The sequence below is a fragment of the Ctenopharyngodon idella genome, chromosome 22 (assembly GCF_019924925.1).
Source record: "Ctenopharyngodon idella isolate HZGC_01 chromosome 22, HZGC01, whole genome shotgun sequence".
Lineage (NCBI taxonomy): Eukaryota > Metazoa > Chordata > Actinopteri > Cypriniformes > Xenocyprididae > Ctenopharyngodon > Ctenopharyngodon idella.
Genome location: NC_067241.1, coordinates 8,385,663 through 8,406,035, shown reverse-complemented (window position 1 = coordinate 8,406,035; position 20,373 = coordinate 8,385,663). Strand labels below are relative to the sequence as shown.

Here is a 20,373-nt window from a genome sequence, read left to right as displayed (position 1 = left end):
TCATTCTTACATTAATTTGCATACTTAATTGTCACAGGTATTGTCTTCCATGCATGTATTTACACATTTATAGCTGCCTTCACACAGCACAGTTACTCTCCAGTTGTCTGAAAATGCCTACTTCTCTATGTGAAAAGCAGTATGTAAAATACATAGTTAACCTTGAGTGTGTCCAGGGCAGACAGCGCAGCCTCCAGTGCAGGGATGGCCTCAGCCAAGTCACTCTCACACTCATTCTTCAAAGCCTGGGATTCATTTGCTTTTAGAGTAGCCGTTTCTTCATCCGCACGGACAAGTTTGCTTTTCGCCTCAACCTCCACTGACTCAACCTCTATCACCTGCAGAAAAGAATCACGTAGCTAACATATGTAGGCAAACTTTTATAAAAATTAAGGCAAAATACCTGAAACACTACAGTAGGAACAACAGAAACACTGTAAATCTCAAAATGAACAAATGATCATTTGTTTTAAACACGGGTACTGTATGACAGACGTTAATGTTTCTTACTTTCATTATTTTGGTGTTGTCAATCTTAGCCTGCTCAAGTTTAGGCTGCAAGTCCACCAGCTCCTTCTTCATTTCACTCACCTAAACCAGCATAAATGCATTAAAAAACACTTCTCTGCCTTATTGACCATAATTAAAAAGGATATGAGGTTATAAAAAGATCCATTTTAGTATTATATACACCATTATATGGATTGAATAGATATGATTATCTGCTACTTTCTTCTGTACATTATTCCCAGCACATTACCTGAGACTCTGCAAAAGCTAATTTGTCCAGTCCATTTGTATATCTGTTTTTAGCACTCATAACATTGTCTCGTTTTTGAGTGAGAAGAAGCCTGAAGGCAGCTATGAGCTCCAAGTAGGAAGTAGGAGTCACATAGTTATGGCGACCCAGCTCTGACAAAAACCTGCAAAGATTACCACAAAGAACTTTACTCTTGCTTGAGTGAATAATTGTGAACTTCACTGTTCGATATTGCAAAGTGCTTGCTTGTGTTCTACTTTTTGGAGGAACTACCTATTTAACAGAGCATATTAGCTTTGATATAAGCATCATACCTGTGAGACAGATCAATAGCAGAAGTATGGAAGGTCTTGCAGATTGGCACGACTTCCTGACGCTCAAGATCACTCAGCTCCAGTGTCTCCAAAAACTTATTAGCCACTCGCTCCAAAGCCTCTTCAGGCCATGGCTGGGGAGATCAGAAACTGAAATTCAACTTCACTTTCAGAGAAGGTTTATATTCAAAATTGGTCATTATATATATTTATAACATGACAAAAATCAGATTCTTAGTTTTCCCAACCATAATTACTAAAATGCTTAATCATCTCTTTCCTGGCCCCGCCAACCTCACCTGAAACCAATCTATGGTGCAGCAGTTAATGAGGGAAGGGAACTGTCTGAGGCGGTTTCGGAAGGCATCTCCTATTGGGCTGAAGGCCACTACTATATGTAGGTTCTCTCTGCAGCGAGTCACAAAATAAGCAAACAGAGCCAGAGGGCTAAAGTCCAAATTTTTATTCCCAGCCTGAGCAATGGGTCGTACAGCCTGTAGGGGACACAGAGAAGAACCCACAGAAATAAAATAAATAAAATATTTCTTACAATACAACCTACAATACAGTACAACACATGAATAAAGAGTTTTATAGTTCTTGCATTTACTTTGTCTGTATCTTACCTCCATGATTTCTTGCTTCTCATCCACAGCAAAAATATTTGGTACCTCTCCTGTGTTTAAAATGCTGTCCACATCTTCTAAAAAGGCTTCATCCTTTATCTGAGCATCAGTGAGCAGGAACACCATTTTCTGGTCCTTTACTCCGGCATTCTTCATCAGGCGCTAGACAATACAAAATCCATTAGTGGGCACATTTGCCTTCTAATATAATCTTCACACAGCTCTTTTCCATATAACAACAGTTCAAAGTGACCGAGTGCTGTCAAGCTACAGAAATATTGTAATATACACATGGAATATTGCACACAAGTAGTATTTATTACTTTAATGACATTTTTTGTGCTTTTTTTTTTTGTAGCTTGACAGCCCCTGGTCACAACAAATTGTTGTGGTATAGAAATATCTGCGTGAAGATTTATTAAAAAACTTTTGTGCTCCATGGAAACAATAACAGCATACAGGTTTGGATTGACATGATGGTGAGTTAATAATGAAAAAAACAAAAACAAATGAATTATATAATACCTTCAGATCATCTCTCCATTCATTCATGCCATAGCTTTTGGAGATCTCAGGCTGGAACAACGTCATATTAGCCATGAAAGTAGCGAGTCTGGTGATGGACTGACGGCCGCTGCCTCCAACTCCAACCAACAGAGCATTTCCCCCTGGCTGTTTTAACACACGGCTGATCCTGGACAGGTGCTCTAGGACGTAACTTCACAGAACAAGGGAGACAATCAATCAACATAGTCAAACCTTTGAGCTCTTAAACCAATTCCTCTTATTGGAGAATCGCAGTATGTGACATCATGAGCTTTTAAAAAGTTACCGGAATATGACCAAGTTCATGCGGTTCTTGTGAGTTTGGTTGTACTCCTCCAGACAGGCTTCCACCACCTCACCAAAACGCTCAATAGAGGGAACCTCTGCATAGAGCCTCTCACTTTCATCCACGTCAGGGGTCATATAATCGCCAAATAGCAAGTTCCGCATATTCTCATCACACAGCTGAGGGAAAAAAAAAAATATACAAAAAATGAATCATCTTTGGTTTCACAGGGTCAGAAGTTCCTTCATATTCATCACTGCAAAGCAAGAGAGTATTTTTGTCCTTTTACATTTTTTTCATTAAAAATATATAAATATTTTTAAAACAAGATACATTTACTTTAGAAATTTGCATTTGATATTAAGATAATATATACTAAATTATTGTTATAGTTAAGTAATTTTTAAGTGCATCATTTACTGAAAGAGAAATTCTGAAGAGGGAATTTCTGTTTTTTTACGTACAAGTTTGTTACCATCCTTAAGATGTTCAAAGACTGTTTCAAAGTTCTCCTTGAAATGTTCCTTCACAATATTGCTTATGAGTTTGAAGAGCCAGGCTCGGTCCTGGTCATCCACAAGGCGATCATAAAAGACACGGTAAACTTCGTGTACAAAAAGCCGGATCATTGTTCGCTTGTTCGCAAGTGATTCCTTCTTCAGTAGCAGGCAGCCCTGCACCACTCTTGAGAAATCTCTTAGGTTGAAAGTGTAATGAGACTTAGCTGGAGTGGGAAGGAGATTTTCTATGGCCTTTTTATAAACCTATTTCACATAGAACACAGAATTAGACAATATGGAATAAAAGAGACTAAAAACATATAATGGAAATATATGCCGTTCAAAAGTTTAGGGTGAGTATTTTTTTTACTTTTTTAAGAATTTAAGTTTATTAAGCAAGGATGCATTTATTTGATCAAAATTGACAGTAAAGATGTTTGCATTGTTACAAAACATTTCTATCTCAAATAAATGCTGAACTTTCTATTCAACAGAAAATCCTGAAAAAAAATACATGGTTTTCACAAAAATATTTAAACAGCACAGCTGTTTTCAACATTGATAGTAATGATAGGAATGTTTCTTGAATACCATATCAGCATATTAAAATGATTTCTGAAGGATTATGTGACACTGCAGTAATGGCTGTTGAAAATTCAGCTTAGCCATCACTGGAATAAATTACATTTTAAAACATATTAAAATAGAAAAATGATTACATTTTATTAAAAAAAAAAAAAATTCTCATAATATTAGTGTTTTTACTAAATATTTGATTAAATGAATGCAGCCTTGGTCAGCATAAGAGACTTCATTCAAAAACATTAAAATATCTTACCAACCCCAAACTTTTGAACAGTAGTATATACATATTAATTGCCTTTCTACCCCATGACTCACCTCAAGTGTTGCAGTGACTATCTGATTGCCAATCGTGAAGCAGTCAGGTGGGAAATCATTGGTCCGGAGGTAAAAGGCCACAACATTAGAGAAAATGCGCACCATGGTCTCATCGCTGAATGAATTGATACTGCAGATGTTAAAATGGCGAAGGAAACGAGGAGTCACTGCATTCCTCCCACCACCAGGGGGGCCCATCGCAGAGATCAGTTGTATGTCCATAAGTGTGATTTTTGAGGTGTCCTTGAGATCATACCTACAACATAAAGACTTGATTATAACAGCAAAGAATCAAAAGACTAGGACAGACAATAGCGATTATAGTGTACTGAAGTTTTGTTTACCAGTTCCCATGGTCAAAATACTGACGAAGCAGCTCAACTGGAGGTTGTGCACCAAAAACCTCTTTTGCTGGCATATTCATGTCATCCACAAAAATGATGCATTTCTTTCCCATGGGAGGTCCATACACTCCCTTTCGCCTTTTGTCTAGCCTGGACATAATAATGTTCTAGAGGATAGAAAGAGAGTTTGTGTTATGGAAAAATACCATTGAGAGATTCAGTGGATTCATTTTAATAATATATTGACAATATGGTGACTGTGAAGTGGTTACCTGGGTCTGACTGGCACTGGTGCGAGCTGAGAAGTTGATGAAGAAGGGAAGGAAAAGGTCTTTGTCGAGATTGTTCATCAATTTTTCTTTCACATAAACAGACTTTCCAGTGCCAGTGGGGCCGACGAGCAAAAGAGGTCTAAGATCAATGGAAAAATAAGATGAGTTTGGATGAAGGCAATAATATAAAATCTATAGCTTAACTATCAAGGCTAAAAAAAAGATTTGGTCTAATGCAAAGGTTCGAAAACAAGGGGCCAGGGCCCATTAGGGGCCTCTGCAAATTTCCAAGGGAGCCACAGGACAACTTTAAATACTTTAAAAGTCAAAATGGTTGAGAACCACTGGTCTAATGTTTGTCAAGACATTAAAAAAAAGAATACTTACACCCCATATTGAATGCAGAGATCCATTAGATAAGTGTATCGTACAGTGTCAATTGTGGGGACAATGATATCCTGTACTTTGGTATTTTTGTCCCCTAATGGTACATTTCTGATCGACTCATTCCAGTGTACCCAACGTCCTTTTCCTTTGAACTTAATTTGAAGGGAAAACGAGTCATTTTCTGAAAGATATAGTCTTAAATTCTCATACTCATACTAAACCACTATATACCAACCTCATAACTGTAGTCATAGACAAGACCTTTCTCGTCAAAGGGACATTCCCATCTCGACACAGTAGCAGGTATGGGGTAGTCCTCTGCATTTCCTGAGATAATTTCCTTCAGAAACTGATCAAATCGAGTGCGACTGTCTGTATCACAGCAACCACCGACAGACCACACCAGGGCAAAGGCAAAAGCTGCCTGCATGGGCCAAAATTCATGTTTACATTAAACTGTGTTCTGATAAGTTATATATTGTACCTTTTAAACGAATAATTACCATGATCCATGTGCGTATGTTTTTGTTCCCTGGGTCTTCATTTAAAGGTCCAGTCAGCAGCATTTCAAAGAGTCGTGTGAGAGATACAACAGTATTACTGTTGCTAGTGGGAATGACCTCCTGGAATATGAAAATTAATGTAACTCAATGAGCTCCTACTGATTTGTTGACAACATCTGTGATCAATATAATCTAACATGGTTATGCTATATGCAATTCATAACATAAAGCAATTACCCGGCATTGCTTGCGTAACAAAACAAGTGCCGGAGGAAGTAACCACTCAAAGAGCTGCTGCAGTAGCGTGGAATTGTCTTGTGCCTGAAGTGGGTCAGGAAGTGTTCTCATCCATGATAGCACTAGAGGAGACCATCCTAGCTGAGATGGCTCCATGTAGATCATTCCACAGCGACTCACTGTGGCTGGCTATTTCAGAAATCAGAAATTGTTAGCATGCTATAGATCATGAAAGCTGAAGTGGCTTCAAATATGCTGTATATCTGGACAGTGCTATGGTTTAATATTAAATATTAAGACAGGCTGACTTACAGAGGCTTGCGACAAATCCATGGCCTCAAAAATCAGACTCATCTGATTGGACATCTGAATAATCTCCCCACTCATGAGGCATAGCTAAAACGAAACAAAATTTCAGTGACAACATCCACCAGCCTCCCGTCTAATAGGGAATGCTCCAACAACGTTGAAATAAAAGGTATATTTATATATTTTATATATATAGATATAAAACAGTTGCCTTTTTGTTGTCATCCAACACAGTGTTCATGCTTTCAATCCACAGCGTGTCTATGGGGCCATCAAACACCACCCATTTCCTGTCTGGGGTCTCACTGGAGGCAAATTCCCGAAAGGTGTTTGCCACAATCCCATCAGTCCACTGATAAAACAGAAATTAACAGGTGAAAAAAAGGCACAAATAAAGAAATGGTTGTTTTTAATCTGTCTGATGTACAATTCAAACTCTCACCTCATGGGACACGGGATCAAACTGACCAAAGAGTTGGCCCATCGTAATAGATTTAGGATTGACAGTTTGGTACACAACTTTTTCTTCTTCATTATAACCCCACTCATTCATCAGGGTCAAAGTATCAGCAAGAACATGAAGTACTTTGGTTTTTCCAGCAAATGGTTCTCCGACAAGCATGAACCTATGGAATATTTTAAGAGAATATTTGTTTATTTGTTCCAACCTTACCATTGGATAACAATCTTCTTGTTTAATAGAAAAAAAGAAAATTACATTAGATACAAAGTGTGTGTTGCTTTATATTATTATTATAGAAGATTGACTACTGTATGTGTATTATAATATTACTATAATATCAGTATTAAATAAAACTTAATATTACATTTGCAATCTTTTTTGCCTGGCATACAGCTTAACAAAAAGATGTTTTACATCACCAGTATTTTTGGTGAAGAAATACCCACTTACCCATGACGAACTATCATCATCTCATAAGTTTGAATCATTTTGTCCAGGAAAGCCTTGACAGGTTGCACATTGTGCTTTTTGCAGCACTTTTCAGCACATTCCAGGAACAACTAGTGCACATGAACAAATATGTAATTGAAATATCTTATTTCTCACCAGCAATCTAAATGAGAAACTAAACAAACAAGCAAAAACATACCTTATAATCTGCCACAGGCAGAGAAATTCCTGGGAACAGGTCACTGGTGATTCCATTGAAAAGAGGGATATCATGGGAGAGAAACTTGGGCTCATTGACATCCTTGATGGATCGGAGAAGCTAACAACAGAATGAGGATAACGTATCAGATTGCAGCCAACTTAGAGTATAAGACACTATGCCAACTATTCTTCAATTTCATTTACTTACAAGCATATCCTCGTTTTCGTCTGGAAATTTGAGTTTGAGGTTGCCAGCAGCCACCAGCACTGCTTTAACAGCTCTCATTCCATAGTCATAGTGAAACTGAGAAGATAGCTGCTCAGAGCACAGCCTGTAGGTCATCACAATCTTCACTGAGAGAGGCTTAGCATTGAGGAAGCCATACGAGTATAAGGAGATCTCAGCGATCAGTGCATAGTTGGGCACCATCATGGCCACTGTTCTAAACAAGACCTGAGTAATATGAAAACAGAACATTACAGTTAAAGCCACATCGGACAGCCTGATGTTAATGAAACAAGTTACACATAATAAAAAAAACACCTTGAGGTTATCAGGAAGTTCAGATCGGCCAGCGTATCCAGGGTTCATGGTGATGGCGACAAAACAGTTGGGGTTGAGGCGTAACTCTGTGCCCTCAAAGTCAAAATATTCAAGTCTCATTTCGATGGCCCTCTGAATACACAGGATCTGCTGAGCCACCACCGACAGCACCTCCAACTCAATCCGGTTAAATTCGTCAAAGCATGCCCAGGCACCGGAAGATGCCAATCCCTTGAAGAACTAGGAAAGAATAGTCAGACAAATGTTGACTTAATATAAGAGTTTTTATGTTATTCACGGAGCCCATTGAGTATATTATAGATAAACTGCTGAACATAGCCTAATGAAATTAAAGTGTAAGAGATGAACATGCTGAAGTTTCCGAGGAATAACCAGATACGATGGTCTTTGATGAGTCCTTGATGTATTACAGAACACCAGCTTAATGTTTGAAATGTAAAAACTGTCACCTTCCCCATGGCTAGGTAGTCAAGGCCATCTGAGCAGTTAAACACCACACACTGAACAGCAAGGGCTTTGGCCAGATCTTTGGTGGTTTCAGTTTTGCCTGTGCCTGCAGGTCCCTCAGGAGCTCCACCCAAATTTAAGAAAAATGCTCCAATCTTTGAAAGGGAACAATAAGCCAGATATCATAAAATAAAATAATTATGCCTCAAAATAATCACAAAAGTTATAAATATGTAGCTAGCATGATTACTGTTTGGTTGTTGTTTCAGATTTAATAAATTGTAATAAATAGCATAAAATAAATTAGCCATTTAATATACCAAAGTTCGGTAGCATCTGTCTGTTAGCGGTGTGATGACCAGGCGAGGAGAGTTTCCAAGGTATTCATAAGCATACTTGACATCACAGTTTATAATGCGGACACGAACATTGTCATTAGCCCAATAGTAACGTAGCTGGGCAAGCCACTGGAAATCGGTCTCACTTGAAACTCCTGAAAAGGATGTCAAAAGTTGAAAATTAAAAAAAAAAAAAAAGAACAAAATAACACAAACAATTATGTCACACATTAAAGATAATTTTTTAAAATGTTTTTTTTTACAAGATCGAAGAATGATTGCTTTATAAACTACATAATATCAGAGCTACCATGCAGATTAATCTAAACAAGAGAACCTTTCTCTATCATCTCCATGATAACATCCCTGGCATGCACATCTATAGTCACTAGGGCTCCAAGAGTGGTGCGTGTCTGCTTGGGCAGCTTCCCCCTCACCAGCTCCACGATATCATTCAGCTGATTCTGCAGGTGCTCATAGTAGTTCTTCAGACCCTATGAAATCATCAACATCTTAGACAAATAGCAAAATAAACACAAAATTCAATGGTCCACTAATATTCAAAGTTGTTTTCCTTACATTAGCTCCGCTCCTGATGGCCTCATGTACCTCCAGTGTCCAGTACATCTGAGAAGTACAGAGGACCACCTGTCCAGGCCACTCACGTACCCACTGACTCCTTTTAGTCTCTGGATAAGCCTGAACACATTAATCACAGTAACACAGTGTATAAAATGTAATAAAGATCTAAATTTGAAACAAAAAGTGCAAATGAGTTTTACCAGCCTGGAGCGATTGATCACATCCCTGATGCTTCTCAGCATGATGTCTTCCACCTGCACCAGCCACTTTTCCACAGCTCCACGTGCTTCAGAGGTAGAGATCTTCTCGATGAGCTCCACACGCTCCCCCTCACTGCTGTACATGGCTTGGATGTCCAGGTTGGGCAGGAAGTCCAGTTTGGCGATGCCCTCAAAGCATTTCTTTAAGTGAGGCTGCACTCGCATGGGATCTTTGGTTTCTGAGAGAATCTCCAGCATCTCATCATTTGACAGGAAAAAGAATCTACAGAGTGTGAAAATGATTATTAATAAATATAGAGGTTACATGTCATGGCTGTTTGATAGGATGATTAGGTGCACTAACTTAAAGGTGAAGTGTGCAGTGTTGTTACCTAAAACTAAAATGATTTAAATAAACTAAAATAAAGCTCAAATAAAATAAAATATAAATATTAGCTGAAAAAAAAAAAAATGAAAATTAGAAATGTTGCCTAGGCAAATAAATGAAATAAATAAGAGAAAGCTTTAAATTACTAAAACTAAAATAAAATTTAAAACAAATAAAAAATAAATTAAATTGAAATAAATAACTTAGAAATAAATTAAAGCTAAATAAAACAAATGTATATATAAAACTAATAAAAATGACAAAGCAATAAATCAAACCAAAATTAAAATGAAAACTGAAAATATAAAAATGAAAGCTAATAGTATATTAATAAATACTATAATAGCATATAAATAATTGCTAAAATAACACTAAATGGAACTGCAAAAAATAAGGCCTATTTCCAAACATGTTTCCTCAAAAAAACAAAAAAACAAAAAAAACATAGCCCCAGCCCAAACTTGCATGTTTGGTTAAGCCAGTGTTGCTGTGTTGGTACTTGTCAGAATGATCAAACAAATTAGCACTTAAACTTTTCTGTAAAATCTACTTATGAATGGCTTATTTAAACATTTAAAAAATTACATACTTTAGCTTGAAACATGCACATTTTTAAATATATTACCGTGGAAAAAACAATCTTTTCTTTTCAAGGTATGCATTCAAGCCCTTCATAATGTTCTCAAGGAGGTTGTAGGACTCTTGCAGTTTTTCAAACAAGCCAGGAAGAGATGTTGCAGGTAAAATCTGTGCAAAAATGGGAGTATTACTGGTATTAGTTTCTTTCAAACATAAAATAAAACCGATTAATGAGCTTCATGCTAGCACATGTGCAAAATGATAATCACCTTTGGGTCCTTCACACAATGTGTCATGACCTCCTTCCAGTGTTTGTTTACAATCTGGAAGAGACAGCCCTCCTCAGGCATCTGCTTCATTATATCCTCTGAGCTGAAGATGGGCTCCAGGTATAGCCACTGATGTTGTACCTTCAGCCACTCATCTATAGTGTCTTGGATACGGATCAAACGCTCCTCCCAGACCTGGTTTCAATCAGCAAAAATCAAAATTAATCTTTCTAAATTAACTCAGTATCCCTTGACCACGAAAAAAAAAAAAACATGTTCTTTACCTTAATATCTGTCCAAATATTCCTTATGCACACACTTAACCAATTTCTAAGAACATGTGAATCAATAAAAATATGGTAGTCTTTATATAGACACAAAAGTTTTTATATGTGCATTAAGCTCCAGGTGAGAGGAAAAGTTTTATTAGATTAATTCCTTCATTATTTTTTTTCTTTTTTAATTTGTATTAATACATATTTACTTCCAAAAGAAACACATTGGTTTTTGAAGCAAGCTTGTTTTGAAACAGTTATTTGTATTGGTTCACATTTGTGAATAAAACACATTTTAAATTTTCCAGTAATCGATTACTTGTTTTATGTGACTACAAAATGTTTTGAAATACCTATCCTTCATCAAGTTCACCTTAATTTCTGTCTCGAAAGGCTTGATGAAAGGAGAGCCTCTCATGGTTTGGGTTTTCACGATCTGGTCATCTAGCATAGTTTGAATCTCATCCACAGAGGAAAGGATGGACACGCCAGTGTCCCTGTATGGATGATAATGAAATGACACCGTATCCCAAACCTCCACCATATTATGCATGGCCCTCTCCAGTGCGAATTCCTGAAAATGAACAGTTTAAAAAAAATACGTGAGGTGTTTTGTCTCTTTACGGCATATAACTGCACCAACTCATCTTGGTGGATTCAGAGTGTTATTACTTTGCTGGCTCCTGCACTGATGCTCTCAAAAAGTTCCAGGTACGGGGTGAGGTTCTGCTTGAGGATTTTTCGCAGAGTGCTGCCAGAATCAGGGGTCAAGTCATGGCCTGCAATTTCTGACATTTGCTCCCAGTGCCGAGGTCTGATGCCGAGGTTACACAGGATGGACACCATTGGAATGTACTCCTAAAACAGAAAAATCCTGTCATTTATCTACCTACATGTAATTCCATGTGGGTGAGTAAATTGTTCATTTTTGGATGAACCAATCTTTTTATCTGTAGGGTGAAAACACTACCTTGAACTCTTTGACCTGCTCTACAACACTTGAGCAGATGAGAACAGTGGCACTCTCCTGTTTGTCCTCCTCTTCCTCTTTGGGCTTCCTCTTTTGTCCTGCCTTTTTCTCCTTTTCTTGCGCAGCCTTCTTTTGTTTCTGCAGGAAGAACTTCAGCATCTTGTATATTTCTCTGATGTACTCCTCAACCTCCAGCTCTATACTCTCACCATTCAAATCCAAGAAAGACCCGTCCATCCATCTACACTCAGATGACAAGATAGCATCCGTTATAACATAAATCAGGTTCTTGTAGAGGAAAAGAAACTGTCTGAAAATAGTGTCAATAAAGTGATGCATTTCATAATTATGGATCAGAGGAACATGAATCCACAAACCTCTTTCTTGTGCGTTGCCATTTCAGAACCAAGTTGAAGAGCTTCTGATATGGCTCAATAGTTTCCTTGATCACCTCCACCTCTGGGTATAAGGTTTGTTCCCAATTGTAAAGGGCTTCTTCTTTGTTGATAAAGACAATTGATTCCTCAATGTCCTGGATTCTTTTCTGCACTGCTCTCACATCAGAAGCATACTGGAAAGGAGAGGAAGTATAGCAATACTATCTTTCAGAAGTCCAATAATCATGACAGGTTAGATCAAAGAAAGTTTAGCCAAAAAAGTCTGTAATAATTTTCTCGCCTTCCTGTCATACCAACTATGTATTTACCTTCTTTCATGAAACATAACAGGAGATCTTAAACACAATGTCAAAGCTTCTGTTATCCATTCAATAAAATATGTACCATGACAAGTTCCAAAAAAGAAAAAGCATCAAAAAGTATGAAAAACAGAAGCATGGATGTTCTGCCTGACAGATATCCATTTGTGTTCCATGGAATATGGGATCGAAATGATGTGACTGACAAAATGTTAATTTTGGGTGGACTATTGCTTTAACTGGACAAATAAACTGAAGATTTCAGTTTGTAAAATACCTGTTGAATCATATCGAGTTCAGAGCACTCTGCAAATTCCTCCATCCTGCGGCCTACTTTCTCTAGTTCTAGCAGCAGCTTCTCTCTTCGACCCATAAGTTCTTGCTGACCCTTTTGCTTGGCTTCATCCATCACCTACAAAAACGAGTGTGTACAGTAAGTCCTTCTAACAAAAACTTAAAGTTTATATATTTGATATCCATTCAAATCCATCCCTGGATATTTATTCATAATTATCACCTCATCACTTTGATCGAAGATCGGGTAAATGTTTTGTGGCCAGAGCACTACTGTGGCATTCAGTTCAAGGTGCTCTGCATCAAAAATATGTACGTCCATCAAATAATTCATCCTGTGTTGTGTTTCCTGGAAAATGTATTTTAAAAAGTAACCATTTTAATTGTTATCCACACTGAGAACATGTAAAAGTACATAGTTCTGAGGTACCCACCATTATCTTATTGTTGAGCTCCTCTAATTCCTTGGTTTTCACCTCATTAATGTAAGTAATCATTTCTATCATGTCCTCTGTTGTTTCAGGGACTTTCAAAGCCCTGTCCTGAATGGCCTCAAACTCTTTACAAATCCTGAAGAAAAAAAAAAAGTCTTCGCTAAATTTCAAATATATCACATATTTAAAGTGAAAGTAGATAAAGGGATGGTTCACCTAAAACTGTCAAACAGAGTTTTGAAAGACATAAAGGTGAACTATAACACATTGACAAAACAACTCTAGCACTGATCTTACTGAAGACTGCATTGATGGTGTGAGCTGACGAGCTTCCCCACAATGATTTCGGAAAGGGTTTTCGCTTTCTTTGCAAGACCTTGTTTGAGCTCCTCACAGTCCAGTCGCACCATGTCAAAATGGATCAAAGAGGGAAGACCAGATATCTCTTGCGACAATGCCCGAAACCGTTCCACTTGCTGACATGCAGGATGCAGAATACACAGACATGCAGTGTAAAACAGATTAAACACAAAACAATAAAAACAAACACCTTAGCATAATGTTAAAAATACATTACTGTTCAAAAGTTTGTGGTTAGTAAGATTGTTTTTTGTTTTGAAAGAAATTAATAAAGACTTCTACATTGTATATATCACATTGTTACAAAAAATTCTGTTTCAAATAAATGCATCAGTTTCCACAAAAATATTAAGCAGCACAACTGTTTTCAACATTGATAATAATAAGAAATGTTTCTTGAGCAGCAAATTAGCATATTAGAATGATTTCTGAAGGATCATGTGACACTGAAGACTGGAGTAAAGATGATGAAAATTTAGCTTTACCATCACAGAAATGATAAATGTAAATTATATTCCAATAGAAAACAGTAATTTTAATAATGATATTTACTCTTTTTACTGTATTTTTGATCAAATAAATGCAGCATAGGAGACAAACAAAACAAACAAACAAAAAATCTTATCGACCCTAAACTTTTGAACAGTAGCGTATATAATGTATTCATATAATGTAATGTATTAATGTATAATAAATCTGAGCAGACCTTAGTGTACTCATCAAAAGAATGCTCTTCTTCCATTAATTTTTCCACTTGAGACTGTGCCGTCCCATTGACCAACCAGTCATAGCTGTCAACTAAATAATATCCATGATAAAAGATTAAAAAAAAAATCAGCAGAATAGAGTCACAAAACATATTGCTAATATCTATGTGGTTTTAGAGCATTGCTGTGTGGTTGCTAAGGTGTTGCTAGGGTGTTTTGGTCACTCACCATAACTCTGGAAGTGTTTAGCGGGTCCATCCAAGTTTATCCTTACAGCATTCCTAAGAGTGGTCTCTGCCCACATCTGAACATGATCTGAGAGCTTGGCATCCACTACAGAAATGTTGACCTCTGCTAGCCATGACTGGATCGTCTGCACTTTCTGTGGGGCAGGCAAGACTTAACATCAAACATGTGCGCATAGATGGATCCGATCTGATTCACATAGTCAGAATAATTATGTGCAACCCAATTGCACAACAATATATTTCCCAACCTGCATGGTACTGCTGATCAGGTTTGCAATTTCAAGCACAGCCTGCTCTAGATCATGAAAATTAGGATAAAAATCCATCCTTTCGTCATCAAATATTAAGTCCATCTTGAATAGGGGGAGTTTGCTGATGTTGAGGGGATCAAACAAGCTGACAAATGCCACCACACTCCTCTCAACTAGAGCCTTTAGCTAAAAGAAAAACAAAGGGTAAACAAAACCAATCATTCAATTACCCTTAGGCAACAAAAACACCAATAGTTGGAAATAAATCTCATAGTTACTGCTAGCAGATATGAAACTGCATGAAAAACAATACTCAGCTCACAGCTCACAGCTCACCTGATTAGATATAAGAGTTGAGGCACAGTTGTAAAAGGAGTCAAGCTTTTTGGGTTTGACATTCTGCAGAGTGTCTTTGCTGGTGAGCAGGTGAATGACTTTGGGAAACCATGATTTCATGAGTCTGTCCTCGACTCTCTCACACTCCACAGCCACTTTGTTCTTCAGACTCTCACAGTCTATAGGCCCTGTGGACCTTTATAAAAGGTTTCAAGATGTACATTACTCATTCAAATTTCAATTCATATGGATAACTACTTTAATATAGTTTTAATATAGGTGGTGTGACTGTCCAGAGTTTGCAAAAAAAGCAAAGGAGTCTCATTAAAAGGCTAATATTCTTTTTTTAAAGTAGTTTAATTATTATATATTTATTATTCTTAAAAGTTGTTTTGTTTTTATTTTATTTTATTGATATTTAATAACTTTTATCTGCCATAGCAAATCAACATGTGTATTGAAAGTATTTTATTATTATTTATTAGTATTTTATTATTATTTATTTAGTATTTATTATTTTATTATTCAACTTCACATTTTTAGAATCATAATTTTATTTTATTTTATTGAAAATGGCGTAAATGCTATTAATAATGTTTGAAACCAACATGAATATAAAAGATTGCATATTTGTGCAACTTGTGTTTTGAATTTGATTTTCAAAAGATTTCTCCTTTTCATCTTGAAAATATTATTTTGACCCAAGCAACAAATACACAGCATGTAATCAGAAAATGAGTGATCCCAGACCACAAACACCATCATCATCAAGCAGAACAGCAGTACCTGCAGTCTGAGAGATCAATAAGGAGCAGGTGGGAGAATGTGCTGTAGCAAATATCAAGGACACTCTTCATGGCTGGATGCAATATGTGTAGATTCTTCTGTATCTCTTTTCGACTCTGCACAAAGCTGTCATGCCATGGACAGGAGAAATCTAGAATCCTGGTGAAGAAAACCAAGATCTTAAGTCGTAAAACACTTTATAAACTGGCCATATTAAAGGGTTAGTTCACCCAAAAATGAAATTTCTGTCATTAATTACTCACCCTCATGTCGTTCCACACCCATAAGACCTTCATTCATCTTCGGAACACAAATTAAGATATTTTTGATGAAATCCGAGAGGTTTCTGATCCCCCATAGAAAGCAACGTAACTACCACATTTAAGGTCCAGAAAGGTAGTAAAGACATTATTAAAATAGTCAACGTAACTACAGTGGTTCAACCTTAATGTTATTAAGCGACAAAAATACTTTTTGTCCGCAAAAACAAAACAAACAACGTGCACAGCATAGGAGACTGGCAGGGACGAGAAGAAATTGTTGAATAAAGTCGCTATTTTTGTTTTGTTTTTGTTACACAAAAAGTATTCTCGTCATTTCATAACATTAAGGTTGAACCACTCCAGTCACGGGGACTATTTTACCGATGTCTTTACTACCTTTCTACCTTGAATGTTGGTAATTACATTGCCTTCTGTGGGGGATCAGAAACCTCTCAGATTTCATCAAAAATATCTTAATTTGTGTTCCGAAGATGAACGAAGGTCTTACGGGTTTGGAACGACATGAGGGTGAGTAATTAATGATAGAAATTTCAATTTTGGATGAACTAACCCTTTAAGATTATTATGTTAAATGTTGCTAGAACGTACATTTTTATTTGTAAAAATGTGCACACTTACTCAGATCTGTTGCTGTCTTGAGAAATTGTGTCAGTTGACTGTGGATCTTTCAGTATAGTGCTTACTAGAAAAAAACATTAATAACAACATAATAAAAACCCAGTATACTGAGTATCTAGATAAAAACTTTAAAACATACAAAAAACGGATCTAGAATTTATATTATTTACTGTAAATATATAGTCATTTCTGGAAAATGTCCTTGTTAATCACAAGTTTAAGATTTTATGACAAATGAACAGGACCAATGTGATTTTGAATGACCGCTTTGACATTATCAAGACAACAATGTCAATGATAATGTGTTTTTAATGTGATTACATTCCAGAGCAATGATTGGACTCACCTCTGTGCTTGATCATGACTCTGAGATAGGTGTCACCGACCTCCTTGCATATGTCCTCAAGCAACTCTTGTCTGCCGGGCCCCTGAAGGAGCCGATGGGACACACGGGCCAACATGGCATCCAGCCACTGTGGCTGAAACGGCGCGACAGGACTTTGCTCAACACACTCTTTCAGGAACAAGTAGTTCATCTACAAGAAGAATGTGGAGGAAAAAGTAAAAAACACAATTAAATGAAAAGATCCACCATGTAAAAAAAGAGGTTAATTATGAAGTAAAATATAATAGCATACATATCGTTTCCTCTCTTCATTGATCATCTAGAAAACAAAATTAAATTACATTATTAATAATACAGATGCATCTCTATTTAAAATCATATAGTGTGTGAGATGTATGATCAAGTAAAAAGTTCATACTGTTGAGGGAAGCTCTGGTTCAGGAGATGAAGGAGATGCCGGTCCTGCTTCCTTGGCCCTGCATGTAAGCTTGCATTGCCCTGTCAACTCTAACACAATTTCAGATATCACATTACAATATGACTCTATTATATTATAAAGCACCCAATGACATATATTCGAGTAGTTGACAACATTTCAAGCATCTCTAAAACTACAGTTAACATTTTTCTAATTTTTGGATAATTATTACACATGCTATTGTTATGACCTTATGAATAAGTGATCACTTATTCGAATGTATACATTAAAACTTTACAATTTTGTTTAAGTGAACTGCAACAAAAAATGTGATTATAAACACTTGGAAAGTAATTGCACAATATACACTACAGTTCAAACGTTTGGGGTCTGTTCGATTTTTAAATGTTTTAGAAAGAAGTCTTTAACGCTCACCAAGGCTGCATTTATTTAATCAAAAATACAGCAAAAACAGTAATACTGTGGAAAAATTATTACAATTTATAAAAACTATTTTTATATAAATATATTTTAATGTAATTTATTCCTGTGATGGCAAAGCTGAATTTTCAGCAGCCATTTCTCCAGTCTTCAGTCACATGATCCTTCAGGAATCATTCTAATAGGCTGATTTGCTGTTCAAGAAACATTTCTTATTATTATCAAAGTTGAAAACAGTTAAGATGATTGTGAAAACTTTTTTTTGTTTGTTCAGGATTCTTTTATGAATAGAAAATTTAAAAAAGCATTTTGTTAAGAAATATTTTCTAACATTATAAATCTTTTTACTGTCACTTTAGATTAATGTAATGCATCCTTGCTGAATAAAAGTACTTATTTATTAAAAGAACTAGTGACTCCAAACTTTTGAACGGTAGTGTATTTGTAATGTTCACCCAACATATAATAATAAAACAATAGTAATTAAATACACCAGCAAAGCTCTTAATATTACATCATTTTTTGGAGCTGTTGTCGCTGTTCCTTGCTCCTTCTGTGTCGCAGGAGTTTTCTCCTCACGGCCAGCCTGCTCTCTGGAAGGCCTGACTCTCCCTCCTGGACCGGTGGACTTGGGATAGGAGGCAGAGCATTGTACCTCTTCAAACCATCCACCGTCCGAGACGTAAAAGCCCCTGATGAGGTCGGCATTTCAGCGACTGAAAAAAAGTACGATATTTGTTCCGTTTAAACATATATTAATGTGTTTAAGAATTTGTTCGTATTGCGAGAACTATGGGGGAAACATATCAAACAGAATTTTGTGTTAATACCCAACTTAAATGAATTACAAATCAGTTTGTAATTACGTATTTTACCGTTTATCTAGCTTTGACACGTCATTCGTACTACTAACGGTATTTTTTGAGCTCCTTGATCCAAACTGACAAGTTTGTTGCACTTGTGGTATTTCCGTCAACATATAGGTTACCATGGATGCAAAATCGGAAGTGCTTTGTTATCAGCGAACACAAGGAGCTCATTTGAGAAATGTCAGTGAGATATCTCTTAAAGGGATAGTTCGCCAAAAAAAAAAAAAAAAAAAAAAAAGTATTCTGATTTACTCATAATTATGTCTTTCCGAACCTGTATGACTTTCTATCTTCTGTGTGTTGCAAACGTATATCATTTACGATCCATGTTAAGCAAAATACAGTCTTGGTCACCATTCACTTTTATTGTATAGATAAAAGAAGCAATTAAAATACTGTAAATGGTGAATTTGACCTGTCAGTCCCTAACATTCTAACTTGTTTTGTGTTTCACAGAAGAAAGAAAGTCATACAGGATTGGAACAACATGAGGGTGAGTAAATAATGACAATAAACCTGTTACCTTCTTAGTATGTTTTGTTAAAGGATGCAATATACTATGTTGATATGTAATGTTATTTTAATATAATTTTTTTAATATAATTGTGGTTTTCATTCCTATATAAACCCTGTAAAAGCCTGACATATGAAATAATAGTCAGAAAAAAAACTTTTGATCTTTTTTTTTTTGTTTGTTTTAAATGGAAGTTTATTGAACTTTTAGACAAAATATTTAAATAATAATAATAATAATCCTTTATGTTTTGGTTCATATTTGAGGAGGACAAAAACACCTTAATTATTTATGTCAAAAATTAAGATGCCATTCTGATAGCTTGTAAATCAATGAGATCTTCATTACAGTATAGCAGACTACTTACATAATAAAATGCATCAGTCATCACCGCATAACTTCCAATAATATGTCGTATTCATTGAGATACCATAGCAAAAAAAAAAAAAAAAAAACATACTCATTTGCATATTCTAATGTGGATGTCAAGAATTAGTAAGGATGAAGTTTGGTGCTGAACGAAGTATGCATTCATCACCAAACTCATGAAATATAAAAATAAAAGTTGAAGTGTTGAATTTGTGAACACTACACACCACAAGATGGCAACATTTTCCCAACATCATTACAATTAGCCGCATGGTGTGATTAATGTGGTACTGGTAGATGCCCTATAGTGTAATTACCTTCTGAGAGATCCTACTTAGTCTGTCTCGGTGTGAACCGTCTGGGTGCGATTCATTTGCAGCCACTGTGGTCCAGTAAACGTCCTTGCCCTAAAAAAGAGTCCTCATGTAAGCAAAACCATGATAAAGGGTGTCTGAGGACAAGACAGCCTGGTCCCTCAAGTGATCTGAAAAAAATTATGTTCTGCATTTTCTGCAGTCTGAGTGTCAAAGCAAGCTATTATGTTTCATGATTTTACATCTTCTACCATTATGAGCAAAAGCAGCACAACATGTTGTAAACATTTGTCTATGCTGCATTTCACTGTATTAAGGCCAGTGTGAAGGCGACATTAAAATAGGTCTGTCTTACCCAATGAAGATGACTGACAGT

At 36.3% G+C, this 20,373-nt stretch overlaps 1 protein-coding gene across 1 annotated transcript in view; it reads right to left on the bottom strand.

The window, feature by feature from the left end:
* Positions 1 to 18,735, bottom strand: part of dnah12 (dynein, axonemal, heavy chain 12) — a 29,085-nt gene extending 10,350 nt beyond the window's left edge. The window contains 49 exon segments of the mRNA XM_051881032.1: positions 162 to 338; positions 511 to 591; positions 761 to 923; positions 1,075 to 1,208; positions 1,374 to 1,568; positions 1,701 to 1,862; positions 2,226 to 2,418; positions 2,533 to 2,711; positions 2,997 to 3,296; positions 3,933 to 4,188; positions 4,277 to 4,443; positions 4,549 to 4,687; positions 4,936 to 5,087; positions 5,171 to 5,359; positions 5,439 to 5,558; positions 5,676 to 5,864; positions 5,988 to 6,071; positions 6,196 to 6,336; positions 6,427 to 6,610; positions 6,898 to 7,007; positions 7,097 to 7,216; positions 7,307 to 7,552; positions 7,643 to 7,882; positions 8,113 to 8,265; positions 8,431 to 8,603; positions 8,786 to 8,942; positions 9,028 to 9,147; positions 9,231 to 9,513; positions 10,244 to 10,365; positions 10,467 to 10,661; positions 11,115 to 11,315; positions 11,414 to 11,599; positions 11,712 to 11,952; positions 12,089 to 12,282; positions 12,686 to 12,820; positions 12,926 to 13,051; positions 13,137 to 13,272; positions 13,434 to 13,612; positions 14,203 to 14,294; positions 14,432 to 14,585; positions 14,700 to 14,888; positions 15,039 to 15,234; positions 15,825 to 15,983; positions 16,727 to 16,790; positions 17,073 to 17,262; positions 17,365 to 17,391; positions 17,491 to 17,550; positions 17,552 to 17,579; positions 18,446 to 18,735. Coding sequence (XP_051736992.1) covers positions 162 to 338; positions 511 to 591; positions 761 to 923; positions 1,075 to 1,208; positions 1,374 to 1,568; positions 1,701 to 1,862; positions 2,226 to 2,418; positions 2,533 to 2,711; positions 2,997 to 3,296; positions 3,933 to 4,188; positions 4,277 to 4,443; positions 4,549 to 4,687; positions 4,936 to 5,087; positions 5,171 to 5,359; positions 5,439 to 5,558; positions 5,676 to 5,864; positions 5,988 to 6,071; positions 6,196 to 6,336; positions 6,427 to 6,610; positions 6,898 to 7,007; positions 7,097 to 7,216; positions 7,307 to 7,552; positions 7,643 to 7,882; positions 8,113 to 8,265; positions 8,431 to 8,603; positions 8,786 to 8,942; positions 9,028 to 9,147; positions 9,231 to 9,513; positions 10,244 to 10,365; positions 10,467 to 10,661; positions 11,115 to 11,315; positions 11,414 to 11,599; positions 11,712 to 11,952; positions 12,089 to 12,282; positions 12,686 to 12,820; positions 12,926 to 13,051; positions 13,137 to 13,272; positions 13,434 to 13,612; positions 14,203 to 14,294; positions 14,432 to 14,585; positions 14,700 to 14,888; positions 15,039 to 15,234; positions 15,825 to 15,983; positions 16,727 to 16,790; positions 17,073 to 17,262; positions 17,365 to 17,391; positions 17,491 to 17,550; positions 17,552 to 17,579; positions 18,446 to 18,639 — 7,875 coding nt within the window. The 5' untranslated portion in view covers positions 18,640 to 18,735.
* Between the last annotated feature and the right edge of the window lie 1,638 nt (positions 18,736 to 20,373).